General features: G+C 47.3%; 1 protein-coding gene across 1 annotated transcript in view; it reads left to right on the forward strand.

Annotated features, from left to right (window-relative positions):
• Positions 1 to 14465, forward strand: part of dennd6a (DENN/MADD domain containing 6A) — a 213996-nt gene that overhangs the window by 176440 nt on the left and 23091 nt on the right. Inside the window, exons 15-17 of the mRNA XM_072472432.1 lie at positions 4024 to 4113; positions 5032 to 5085; positions 5212 to 5321. Of these exons, the coding sequence (XP_072328533.1) occupies positions 4024 to 4113; positions 5032 to 5085; positions 5212 to 5321 (254 nt within the window). The remainder of the gene's footprint in view (positions 1 to 4023; positions 4114 to 5031; positions 5086 to 5211; positions 5322 to 14465) is intronic.

Here is a 14465-nt window from a genome sequence, read left to right on the forward strand (position 1 = left end):
GGCTACCAGGAAGGACAAGGCCAAGGCCTCTCTCGCTCCCGGGTCTTCCGACACTCCAAAAATCACCACTTCTGGACTCGGGACAACCTTCACCCCCAGAACCTCAGACATTAAAAAAAAAAATTTAGAGTACCCAATTGGTCAGAACATTGAATATAGGAGTTGGGACGTCTTGTTGAAGTTGTACAAGACATTGGTACGGCCACACTTGGAATACTGTGTGCAGTTCTGGTCACCCTATTATAGAAAGGATATTATTAAACTAGAAAGAGTGCAGAAAAGATTTACTAGGATGTTGCCGGGACTTGATGGTTTGAGTTATAAGGAGAGGCTGGATAGACTGGGACTTTTTTCCCTGGAGCGTAGGAGGCTTAGGGGTGATCTTTTAGAGGTCTATAAAATAATGAGGGGCATAGATAAGGTAGATAGTCAACATCTTTTCCCAAAGGTAGGGGAGTCTAAAACTAGAGGGCATAGGTTTAAGGTGAGAGGGGAGAGATTCAGAAGGGCCCAGAGGGGCAATTTCTTCACTCAGAGGGTAGTGAGTGTCTGGAATGGGCTGCCAGAGGTAGTAGTAGAAGCGGGTACAATTGTGTCTTTCAAAAAGCATTTGGATGGTTACATGGGTAAGATGGGTATAGAGGGTTATGGGCCAAGTGCGGGCAACTGGGACTAGCTTAATGGTAAAAAACTGGGCGGCATGGACTGGTTGGGCCGAAGGGCCTGTTTCCATGCTGTAAACTTCTATGATTCTATGATTCTCTATAATTCATTTTTTCCCATTCAGGGGCAGTTTAGCGTGTTCAATCCACCTACATTGCACATCTTTGGATTGTGGGGGCGAAACCCACGCAAACACGGGGAGAATGTGCAAACTCCACACGGACAGTGACCCAGAGCCGGGATCGAATCTGGGACCTCGGTGCCGTGAGACTGCAGTGCTACCACTGCGCCACCGTGCTGCCCTGCCAGTACGTCAGACATACCGTCAGCAAACCCCTGCCAGAGTCCCTCCAGTCTCAGACAAGCCCAGAATACGTGGACATGGTTCGTGGGCCCGCCCGCGCACTACCCGCACCTATCCTCTACCCCCGCAAAGAATCTGCTCATTCTGGCCACCATCAAACGCACCCTATGGACTACGTTAAATTGAATGAGGCTAAGCAAAAACTTTAAAAGGACGCAAGAGCCAGGGGGGACGGAAGAGAGATAGGAAGAGGTTAAAAAAACAGTTGGGCAGCATGGTGGTGCAGTGGTTAGCACTGCTGCCTCAGGGCGCCGAGGTCCCAGGTTCGATCCCGGCTCTGGGTCACTGTCCGTGTGGAGTTTGCAAATTCTCCCCGTGTTTGCGTGGGTTTCGCCCCCGCAACCCAAAGCTGTGCAGGGTAAGTTCACTCTCCTCCGAGCCTCCTCCCATAACCCAGCCTCCATCTCCTCTTTTCCACCCCCCCCCCCCCAAACTCTTCCTCCCACTTCTGCTTAACTTCCCCTATTGGGGCACCCTCACAGTCCCATCAACTCCCTATAAATCTCTGGTACCCTACCCTTGCCAACTCCTGTTTTCGACAGCGCCTTGTTTGCAGCCTCAGGGGCGACAGGTCGGGAAAGGACGACATCTGCTTCCACACATAATCCCGTGCCTGTAAGTACCGGAACCCATTCCCGCTGGGCAGCTCATACTCCTCTTCCAGTTCCTTTAAGCTTGGAAAACTGCCAGCCACAAATAGATCCCCAAACTGTTCCATCCCTGTCGCCCCACCCCCGGAACCCCGCATACAGCCCACCTGGAGCAAATCTATGGTTACCACGAATCGGTGTCCAAACCGAAGCACCTTCCACTGATTCCCCTCCCCCTCGCTCGCACTCCACCTTGGTACAAATAACAATAACACTATAAAGAAGAGAGAGAAAAAAAAGGTGCACTCGCCCTCCACCCTCCCACCAAAGCACATTATGAAAGAGCTAAACAGTCTATAAGAAAAGGAAAGATCTCTCCTGGCCATCACCCAAGACAAATGAACTCAGCACAATACAGCAAAATAAGAGCAGGGAGAATCAATGCCACCTCACATTGCCTCCAAAGTTCAATGTCCTCCCTCGTCTGCCAGTTCATTATCTCTCAAGAACTCTGTTGCCACTGGTGTTCCAACGTAGTATTCGCGGCCGTTGTGGGTCACCCAAAGGTGGGCCGGATGCAACATTCCAAACTTCACCCCTTTCTTAAAAAGAGGGCAGCCTTGACCCGGTTGAACCCGGGTCTCTTTGCTAGTTCTGCGCCTAGGTCCTGATATACCTGAAGCTCGCTGCCTCCCCAGGTATACCTCCTCGTCTGCCTGACCCACCTGCAAGATCTTTACTTTGTCCAGAAACCAGTGTAACCTCACCACCATCACCCTTGGCGGCTCATTCGCCTCTGGCTTCCTGATAAACGCCCTATGCAGAGTTCAGCCTCCAGGGGCCTGTCGAAGGCCCCCCCCATTAGCTTCTTCAACATCTTGGTGGGTAGCACAGTGGTTAACACTGTTGCTTCACAGTGCCAGGGTCCCGGGTTCAATACCCGTCTTGGGTCACTGCCTGTGCGGAGTTTGCACGTTCTCCCTGTGTCTGCATGGGTTTCCTCCAGGTGCTCCGGTTTCCTCCCACAAGTCCCGAAAGACGTGCTTGTTAGGTGAATTGCACATTCTGGCTGTCAGTGCACCCGAACAGGAGTCGGAGTGTGGCAACTAGGGGATTTTCACAGTAACTTTATTGCAGTGTTAATGTAAGCCTACTCGTGACACTAATAAAGATTATTATTACATAAGAGCCTGGGTCTTTTCACTTGATGCTCTCCAGCATCCCCACTACTCTCAGATTCTGCCTCCGGGAGCGGTTCTCCAAATCCTTCACTTTCACCTTGAACCGCTTCTGATTCTCCATTAACCTCCCAACTTCGGCCGCCAACGAGGTAAGCTGCTCTTCGTGCTCCCCCACCACCTCCTTCACCTTCAGGGTCACCTGGCTCTGAGTCTCCAGCCTCTGCTCCACACGGTCGATCCCTGCTTTCAGCAGGTTTACCACCTTCCACAGGTTCGCCTGAGCCTCCCTCCCTCTGTTGGCTGACCAATCGTTCGTTATCGTGGTGCGTTATGGGCAGCACGGTAGCGCAAGTGGCTAGCACTGTGGCTTCACAGCGCTAGGGTCCCAGGTTCGATTCACCACTGGGTCACTGTCTGTGCGGAGTCTGCATGTTTTCCCCGTGTCTGCTTGGGTTTTCCTACGGGTGCTCCGGTTTCCTCTCAGTCCAAAGATATATGCAGGTTAGGTGGATTGGCCATAATAAATTGCCCTTAGTGACCAAAAAGATTAGATGGGGTTATTGGATTACGGGGATAGGGTGGAAGTGAGGGCTTAAGTGGGTCGGTGCAGACTCGATGGGCTGAATGGCCTCCTGCACTGTATGTTTTATGTTAAAGTCAACCAACTGCTCCGTCGACCCTTTACTCTCCGCCATCTTTCCCTGAGTCACACAAAGAGCTTCTAGCTCCTGCACCTCTCTTCTAGACCCACTTATGGTTCGCAAATCCATCGACCGAACTCACCAATGGGGTATAGCTTTCCTCCATCATTTGTGCACCTTTTTGCTCTAAACCATCCACCCAGCAACTAGGGAAAAGGACCAGAAAAAACACCTCGAGCAGCAGCTGCCATATTTGCGACCACTCACACCATGGCCACCACCGGAAGTCAGAATTTGAAAATCTATTACAAGTTAGTCCTTGTAAGTGAAATGTGAAATTTAATTTTGTATGAATTTCACATAATTCAATATTACTCAAAACTCACTTGGATGTCACCTTAGTCAGTGGCATAGTTTTAGATATACATCTAATTTAAAACTACTTTTTGTTCTGATGTAAATGATTCATTGTATAAAATGATAATTAAACTTTGCTAATGATTTCTGAATTTTGTTTATTAAATTGTAACCTTTGTATTGTTCAAGTTACACATCCCTTAATTATGTTGTTACTATCCATGCAGGGTATACAACAAAAGCGTCCTTCAGAAGCACAGAGTGCAATTCTTAGACGTTACTTCTTAGAACTGACGCAAAGCTTCATCATTCCATTAGTAAGTTTTACACTTAATTTCAAATGTTGCCTTTTAAAATGTTGTGATTTAATCTATAGCTTCCAAAAACATTCCAGCCCCTTGTCCAAACAGCCATTTGCGGGAGTGTGGACAGTGCACTTTCACAAGCTGTTTGACTGTGGGAAGCATCGCAGCTAACCACCTGCAGCAGGAGCACCAACTGACTAATATTTTCTCTTCCTTTTGCCGTTCCCAAAGCTTGGGCTTTTAAAGCTAACTAGTGCATCTTCCAGCTACTCTGGTTTAATCAGAATGAGGAGATGCCGGCATTGGACTGTGGTGGGTACAGTAAGAAGCCTTACAACACTAGGTTAAAGTGCAACAGGTTTATTTGGAATCACCAGCTTTTGGAGCGCAGCTCCTTCATCAAGTGAGTGGCTCACCTGATGGAAGGAGCTGCGCTCCGAAAGCTGGTGATTCCAAATAAACCTGTTGGACTTTAACCTGGTGTTGCAAGACTTCTTACTGCGGTTTAATCAGAGCAGGGATTAAACCTGACAACTTGCATCTCCATATGGCTAAATACAACACTGGCTTACCATAAGTTTATTAAATGTTAGAAAAGTTTGAGATAAAATACTTCTGGCGGAAGAGAGAAGCTTAATTTAGTTTGGCACCAATGTTTTAATGTACGCTACAAAACCTGGATATGTTTTTCACTTTGATGTGCAGGCTGAATGTTTGCAGTTCAAATAATTCGTATGGACTGTGTGTTAAAGTACAAATTTTACAGCCTGTGACTAGTTATTTCAATATAGCCTATTCACATTTCAGAGTAGCCAGCTCATGGGTGCTTTGGCAATCATGCGGGGCAAAGAAAGTAATGTGGGGAAAAATTCATTAAACTGAAATATTTTCTAACTTTCTGTTGTCATGGACTGATGAATTTTATTTCAGGAACGATACGTAGCCAGTTTAATGCCTTTACAAAAGAGTATCTCACCATGGAAGGTAAGTACTTACTTGGTCAACCTTTTCGGAAATCAGCAATTCAGTTTCACTATATTGATACTTGGATATCCTTTTAAATGAATTTATTTTTCAATAAATTATTTCATGTTGGTTCCATGTTATTAGAGTCCCCCTCAACTAAAGCCTTTCAGTGAAGAAGAGTTCATGAAGACTCTGGAAAAAGCAGGACCACAACTCACTTCTCGGTTAAAGGGAGATTGGATAGGTCTATACAGGTAAGTACTGATTGATGGGTTTTCTTTTTGCTGGATTAAGGCAGATTTTGAAATCGGCCCAGAGTAAGAAATGTTCTTTTCTTTTCTCATAACAGAAATTAGCTCAGGCCTAAACAGTTATTGATAACTGAAATATAGAGTTTATTATCCTCAATAAAGGGTAAAATTAAGTAGCATATCAAGGACTTTGTGGAGTCGAGGATCACATAGTTTGTAGTGGATAGGGACAAACTTTTTTCACGTTTTCAAGTTCAGTGTCATAGAATCAGGATAAATACTAATTTCACACCTGTTTTACTTTGTTCCCACTTTTGAGCTACACCAAACCAGTGTTTTTTTTAATTCATTTATGGGATCTGAACGTTGTTGACTAGACCAACATTATCACTAATTCCCCTTGAGAAGGTGGTGGTGAGCTGCCTTCTTGAACTGCTGCAGTCCCTGAGGTGTAGGTACACCAAAGTGCTGTCAGGGAGGGAGTTCCAGGATTTTGACTCCGTGACAGTAAAGGAACGGCGATACATTTCAAAGTCAGGAGTGAGTGACTTGGAGGGGAATCTCCAAGGGGTACATAGGAACATAGGAATTAGGAGCAGAAGTAGGCAATTCAGCCCTTGGAGCCTGTTCTGCCATTCAGTCAGATCATGGCTGACTTCCTCCTGGTCTCAAATCCACCTCTCTACCTGTTCCACATATCCCTTTAACCTGTTTTTAATCAGAAATATATCTATTTCCTTCTCGAAACCGAAATTTAATGATTCGGACTCCACTACACTATGGGGCAAGGAGTTCCACAAATTCACCACCCTCTGAGAATTAATGCCTCCTCATCTCCATTTTAAATCTACCGCCTTTCAACCTAACATAGAATTATAGAATTTACAGTGCAGAAAGAGGCCATTCAGCCCATTGAGTCTGCACTGGCCGTTGGAAAGAGCACCCCACTTAAACCCACACTTCCAAACTACCCCCGTTACCCAGTAACCCCACCTAACCTTTTTGGGCAATAAGGGCAATTTAGCATGGCCAATCCACCTAACCTCCATGTCTTTGGATTGTGGGAGGAAACCAGAGCACCCAGAGGAAACACACGCAGACACGAGGAGAACGTGCAGACTCTACACAGACAGTGACCCAAGCGGGAATCGAACTTGGGATCCTGGAGCTGTGAAGCAACTGTGCTACCCTTTGTGCTAGATTGCCCCACAAAGGAGAACATTTGGTCTACATTTACTTTATCAATCCCTTTTAGTATTTTAAAAACCTCGGTCAGATCCCCTCTATCCTCTATCCAGCGAGTATAAGCCCAAACTGTTTATTCCCTCCTCATACATCAACCCCTTCATTCCCGGAATCAATCTGGTGAAGCTCCGCTGAACTGCCTTCAATGCCACCATATCTTTCCTCAAATAAGGAGACCAAAACTGGACACAATACTCCAGATGTGGTCTCACCAACATCCTATACAATTGCAACAATACTTCACTATTTTTATACTCCAGTTCTTTGCAATAAACACTAACATTCCATTTGCCTATTACATATAGACTTTCTGCGATTCATGAACAAAGACATCCAGATCCTTCTGCCCAGACATATTTTGAATATGCTTTACATTTAGATAATAATTTGCCTGACTTTTTTTGGCCAAAATGGATAATCACACGCTTATCCACATTAAACTCTATCTGCCAAATTTTGGCCCAATCTCCTATTTATATCCATATGTAAAATCTGTATCTCCTCTTCACTGCCTGTTTCCCACATATTTTAGTATCATCCGCAAATTTTGCTATGTTACACTCTGTCCATGCTTGCAGATCATTTATATAGATTGTAAACAGTTGAAGTCCGAGGACTGAACCCTGCAGCACCCCACTAGTTACAGTTCACCAGCCAGAGAAGGACTCCGTTAACCCGATCCTCTGGTCTCTGTCAATCAGCCAATTCTCAATCCAATCTAGTACTCTACCCCAACCCCCTGCGATCTCGTCTTCTGGATCAGTCTTTTATGCGGCACCGTGTCAAATGCCTTCTGGAAGTCTAGATATACCACATCCACAGTTTCCCCGTTGTCCACCTTGCTGGTTACGTTCTCAAAGAACTCGAGCAAGTTTGTTGAGCACGACTTAGCCTTCATAACATTATGCTGAGAATGGTGGATTGAGCTTTGTCTTTCCAAATGTTCAGTCATCTCCTCCTTAATGATCGATTCCAGCCACTTCCCTATCACAGAGATCAAACTAACTGACCTATGGTTTCCTACTTTTTGCTTCTCTCCCTTTTTGAATAGGGGTGTCCCATTAGCATGTTTCCAACACATCGGGACCCTCCCAGAATCCAGGGAATTCTGAAATATCATAACCAATGCATCCACTATCTCTGCTGCCACCTCCCTAAATACCCAAGGGTGCAGGCCATCAGGTCCCGGAGACTTATCTGCCTTTAGTCCCATTAGTTTATTCAATATCTTCTCCTTAGTGATGGTTATTACACCAAGCTCCTCTGCATTCACTGTAATTCTTGGAATATTTTATTATCCTCTACCATGAAGACAGAGGCAAAAGATTGGTTCAGTGCTCCACTATCTCTCTGTTCCCCATTATTACCTCACCAGTATGGCCCTCTTAGAGGCCAATATTTACTTTAGCTATTCTCTTCCTCTTTATATACTTTATATAAGCTCTTGGTATCAGTGAATATGTTTTCTCCTAGTTTCCTTTCATAGTTATTCTTGGCTTTTTTGATTCTATTTTTAGTAGCTTTTTGCTGACCCCTAAAGTTATCCCAATCCTTCAACTTTCCACTAGGTTTTGCAGTGTGGTTTGCCCTAGTTTTTGCCTTTTATGTCCTCCTTCCTTGTTTAGCCATGGAACGTTTTTCTCCCTTTTGCAATTCCTCTTCTTTCAGGAATTTACTTTTTTTATATAAACATTTTATTGAGGTATTTATGGTTTTATGACAACAGAATAAACAATGTACATGAAAATATAAACGTAGTGCAAAAGCCGTCTTCCTCCCTTACAGGTCCCACCTTTACTAACCCCCTACTCTAAATTAAGCTAAACCCCAGCACCCCCCCCCCCCCCTTTCTGCTGATGGTTAATTTTCTGTAAAGAAGTCGACGAACGGTTGCCACCTCCTGGCGAACCCTAACATTGACCCTCTCAAGGCGAACTTGATTTTCTCCAAACAGAGAAAGCCAGCCATGTCAGTTAGTCAGGTCACCGTCTTCGGGGGCTTTGGGTCCCTCCAAGCTAATAGTATCGGTCTCCGGGCTACCAGGGAAGCAAAGGCTAGAATGTCTGCCTCTTTCTCCTCCTGGATTCCCGGGTCTTCCGACACCCCGAAAATTGCCACCTCTGGACTCGGTGCCACCCTTGTTTTCAACACCTTGGACATGACATCCGCAAACCCCTGCCAGAATCCCCGAAGCTTCGGGCATGTCCAGAACATGTGGACATGGTTCGCTGACCCTCCCGCACACCTTGCGCACCTATCTTCTACCGCAAAGAACCTTCTCATCTGGGCCACTGTCATGTGGGCCTGGTGAACGACCTTGAACTGTATCAGGCTGAGCCTGGCACATGATGTGGACGTGTTGACTCAACTCAAAGCGTCCGCCCAGAGACCATCCTCTATCTCTCCCCCTAACTCCTCTTCCCACTTTGCGTTTCAACACCTCGGTCTGCGTCTCGTCTGACCCCATAAGCTCCTTGTAAATGTCAGAAACCCTCCCTTCTCCCACCCACATTCTGGAAACTACCCTGTCCTGTATACCCCTTGGCGATAGGAACGGGAAGGTTGAGACCTGCCTGCGTAGGAAGTCCAGCGCCTGCAGGTACCTAAACTCATTTCCTCTCATCAATCCAAATTTCTCCTCCAGCTCCCTCAGGCTAGAAAAGCCCCCCTCTATAAACATTGAGAGGATGGGAGAAGCCCCTTCCTCTCAATCCCTGCTCTCTGCCTCTCCGGAACCCTCCATCTGGTCTTCCCGGAGCAAACCGGTAATTATTACAGATTGGAGACCAGGCCGATGCTCCGTGCACTCCCACACGTCTCCTCCATTGCTCCCAGACTCTCAGGGCCGCCACCACCACAGGGCTGGTGGAGTACTGTGCCAGCGGGAACGGCAGAGGTGCCGTTACCAATGCCCCAAACTAGTGCCCTTGCATGAGGCCGCCTCCACAGGCTCCCACACCGACCCTCCACCCACCACCCACTTCCTGATCATGGCTATATTTGCCGCCCCAGTAATAATTATTAAAGTTCAGGAGTGCCAGCCCGCTCTCCGCCTGGCTCCGCTCCAGCATCCCCTATTTTACTCACGGGTCTTACCTGCCCGTACAAAGCACTGAGCACCTTATTGACCCGTTTAAAGAAGGACCGCGGAATGAAGGTAGGGAGACACTGAAATACAAACAGGAATCTCGGGAGGACCGTCTTTTTCACTGTGTGCACCCTCCCAGCTAGTGACAATGGGAGCGCGTCCCACCTTCGGAAATCGTCCTTCATTTGAAAAATGAAATGAAATGAAAATCGCTTATTGTCACAAGTAGGCTTCAAATGAAGTTACTGTGAAAAGCCCCTAGTCGCCACATTCCGGCGCCTGTTCGGGGAGGCTGCTACGGGAATTGAACCGTGCTGCTGGCCTGCCTTGATCTGCGTTCAAAGCCAGCGATTTAGCCCTGTGCTAAACAGCCCCTGCTGTTGGTCTACTAATCGGGCCAAATTTAACTTGTGTAGCCATTCCCATTCCCGCGCCACCTAAATGCCTAGGTACCGAAAGCCTCTTCCTACCACCCTAAACGGCAGCTCCCCCAATCGCCTCTCCTGTCCTCTTGCCTGGATCGCAAACATCTCACTTTTCCCCATATTCAGTTTATAACCCGAAAACCGGCCAAATTCCCCCAGAATCCTCATAATTTCTTCCATCCCTTCTAGTGGGTCCGAAACATATAGGAGCAGGTCGTCTGCATATAGCGAGACTCTGTGTTCCACCCCACCCCCCCTCCCCCGACCAGCCCCTTCCAGCCTCACGCGAACAGCAGTGGGGAGAGGGTGCATCCCTGTCTCGTCCCCCAATGCAGCCTGAAATAGTCCAATGTTGACCTGTTCGTCCGTACGCTCGCAACAGGAGTCTGATACAGCAGTCTGACCCAGTCAATGAAGCCCCGTCCAAATCCAAATCGCCCTAGTACCTCCCACAGATATTCCCATTCCACCCGATCAAATGCCTTCTCTGCGTCCATTGCGACCACTACCTCCACGTCCCTACCTTCTGGGGACATCATAATCACATTTAACAACCTTCTTACGTTAGCCGCCAACTGCCTACCCTTAACGAATCCCGTCTGGTCCTCCTCAATCACGTCCGGAACGCAGTCTTTAATCCTAGAGGACAAGACTTTGGCCAACAGTTTGGCATCCACATTTAGTAGGGATATCGGCCTATAGGACCCGCATAGCTCCAGGCCCTTGTCCCGCTTCAGGATCAATGAAATAGTGGCCTGTGACAACGTCAGGGGAAGCACCCCACGTACCCTTGCCTCATTGAATGTCCTCATCAACAGCAAACCCAATATCCCAGAGAACTTGTTATAAAACCTCACTGGGTACCTGTCCGGCCCTGGGGCTTTACCCGACTGCATGGCCTTCAGACCCTCTGCTATTTCCTCCAACCCGATCAGGGCCCCCAGCCCTTCTACCAATATGCAAAAGAAAAACAATCCCAACACAATTGTTCGAAAATAAAACACAAAAAACAAAGAAAAGATCCAACCGAAGATCCAACATGTAACAATCACACCTCCATCCCCCAACAGTACAAATGTAAACTTCAACTCACTCAACTCTGCAACAAGCCCCAAATCAATACAAAAGGCATTACAGATAACGTCCGAAAAACAAGAAACTTTTTTTTTAAACATGGGCGCGCTGCAGCGAAGTTCAAACACCTCAGTCTGCCACCTGTCCTTTCCTTCTAGCGAAGTCCATCGCTTCCTCGGGCGACTCAAAATAAAATGTTGCTCCTCATACGTGACCCAAGGCAGGCCGGATACAGCAGTCCAAACTTAACCTTTTTCTTGAAAAGAGTAGACTTTATCTGGTTGAACCCCACTCTTCTCCTGGCCACCTCCGCACTCAGAACCTGATAGATCTGCAGGATACTATTCTCCCATTTACAACTCCGTGTCTGCCTGGCCCACTATATAATATGCTCCTTGTTCAAGTACCTGTAGAATATCACCACCATTGTCCTCGGGGGGGGGGGGGGGGGGGGGGGGGGCACTCGCGGCTTCCTCGAGAGCGCTTTGTGAGCCATGTCCACCTCCAAAGGTCGGGCACCCCACCCCCAGTAACTTCTCGAACATGCCTGCTATGTACGCCACTGTGTCCGTTCCTTTGGACCCCTCTGGGAGACCAACGATTCTCAGGTTCTGCCGGCGGGACCTGTTCTGTCGGTCCTCTACCTTCTCCAGGAGCCTTTTCTGCTGGTCTCCCAGCATCCCCACCTCCAACTACACCGCAGTTTGATGTTACTCCTGCTCAGCCAGCGCCTTCTTCACTTTCTGGGTCGTCCGGTCTTGGGCATCCAAGTTCCAGCCGTGCAATCGATTCCTTAATCGGGTCCAAGCATTCCTGTTTCTGCTTGGCGAAGGGCTCCTGAATGAACTGCATCAGCTGCTCCGTCGACCGCAGGGTCGTCAAGCAAGGACCCCGGTCGTCCGCCATGCTTTCTCCTGCTGCAGCTTCAGCCCAAGCCTTCTCTGTTCGCCTATTTCTTCCTTTGCGTTCACTTCTGGTCAGCCTCTCCATGCACTGATGTAGGAATCCACTCTACAATTGCCTCCACCATCAATTTACCGAATCAAGTCCGACAAAACATTGGGGGAAAAAGTCCAAAGGTCCGACCCGAGCGGGAGCCACCAAATGTGCGACCTACTCCTTTATAGCCGCCACCGGAAGTTATTGGAGAGGTGGTGGCATAGTGGTATTGTCACTGGACGAGTAAACCAGAGACCCAGAGTAATGCTCTGGGGATCCAGGTTCATATCCCACCACTGCAGATGGTGAAATTTGAATTCAATAAAAATCTGGAATAAAAATCTAATGATAACCAATTGTCGATTGTTGTAAAAACCCATCTGGTTCACTAATGTCCTTCAGTGAAGGAAATCGGCCATCCTTACCTGGTCTAGCCGAGATATGACTCCACAGCAATGTGGTTGACTCTCATGGGATGGGCAATAAATGCTGGCCCAGCCAGTGACGTCCAAGACCCATGAACGAATAAAAGAAATTTTTTTAAATTGTGCCCGGTCTTTTTGGGCAAGTGGAGGGTATTCCATTTGACTCTTGACTTGTCTTGTAGATAATGAACAGGCTTTGGGGAGTCAGGAAGTGAGATTGTAGCCACTTAAAATGGCCAACTCCCGATTCAAAATGGTGAATGGCAAAGGCTGATGGGAAAGTCAGCCAACAAGACAAAAACCAGCAGCTGCAGGTTGGCTGTGTATTTACCTCTGGAAAGGCCAGACAATATCGATACCAGCAACCATCAGCATAACAAAACAACAGCATCTGCATGCTAATGAGCAATCCACGGGAACAATAAGCAACATTTAGACACACGAAGCAAAACCAGACTCTTCGGCGCCAGCAGAAGCCTACACAAAAGGAGGTGAATGAGCACCTCAAGACCGCCCATCGATCAGGAAACCGCTCCAGCATTGGAGAAAATCGAACCAAGCGATTAGGACAAAGTCCAATCACTTGGGACCAGGTACAGGGTCCACCCCGAAAAGTGGGAAGCCCCTGGGGACTATAAGCCCCAAGTTCAAATCGCTCTCTTCTCTTCCTCTCCACCTCTTCGCGCTCTTCGTCCTGCCCGGGTCACCCAGCAACAACGAACCAACATTGACCGTGACCGGAGCAGTGAAGATCAAACTCGTAAGTTTAATTCAACGCTCGCTACGAGATAGGCGCTCCTAGCTACCAATCTGTACCAACTTCGAATCCCGCAGGCTCAGATCCCGAACGAAAGGCCATTTGTTTCCCTGACCTGGTGGGCCAGTTCCAAGTTAAGTATAGGCCTGTTAGTTGTAGAAATAGCTTAGACGTAGAATTTGTGCATGAGTAGCGATTACTGTGTATAATAAATGTGTTTTGATTTAAACCTTACTAATCGGTGTATTGGATTATTGATCATTACTCGGATTTGAACCACGTGGCGGTATCATAAAGATACCTGGCGACTCGAGCAAAGGTAATAAAACTGAGCAATTGAACTAAGGCAGAATTAGGAACAAGATCCTCGGCGCAGAGTTCCTAGCCTTTGACTTGCTTTGGTCGCCACAGTATTTATATGGCTAGTCCAGCTCCAGTTTGTGGTCAATGGTAACCCCCAGGATGTTGATAGTGGTGGATTCAGCGATGGTAATGCCATTGAATGTCAGGGGCTGGTCATTAGATCCTCTGTTGTTTGAGATGTTCACTGCCTGGCATTTGTGTGGTGTGAATGTTACTTGTAATGTCAGCCCAAGCCTGGATATTGTCTAGGTCTTGCTGAATCTAGATATGACTACTTCAGTATCGGAGGAGTTGCGAATGATACTGAATGTTATGCAGTAATCAGTGAATATCCCCACTTCTGACCTTATGATGAATGGGAGGTCATTGATGAAGCAGCTGAAGATAGTTGGGCCTAGGACACTGTTGTGTTATGCTGCTTCGGATAACACAGGCTGCTACTTGATGCAGTCTTAACTAAAGGATGCTCCAGACTCTGAAATGAGTTCAACGTGTTTATTGAACTATTAACAGTGTTCTCAAATGAGTTCGACTCTGCTAATCTAACTGTAGTAACTCAATCAAACTGTACCAGCTTGCTCTAAGCCACGTGCTGGGGTGTGATGCTGCTGATCAACCCTGTCTAACTCTCTAGATGTCTGTCTGTGGAAAGAGGCAGGGTGTGAGTGCCTACTCCCTTTTATAGTGTTTATGTCATGCCCCCTTGTGGCGATGCCACCTCTGAGTGTCCTGACATTGGTTGTGTCCTATTCTGAGTGTTCATTGGTTGCATGTTTGCATATCATGACATCTCCCCTTTTTTTTGTAGACGTATATACATGTGAATGTGTC

Source organism: Scyliorhinus torazame, chromosome 13 (genome assembly GCF_047496885.1).
Source record: "Scyliorhinus torazame isolate Kashiwa2021f chromosome 13, sScyTor2.1, whole genome shotgun sequence".
Classification (NCBI taxonomy): Eukaryota; Metazoa; Chordata; class Chondrichthyes; order Carcharhiniformes; family Scyliorhinidae; genus Scyliorhinus; species Scyliorhinus torazame.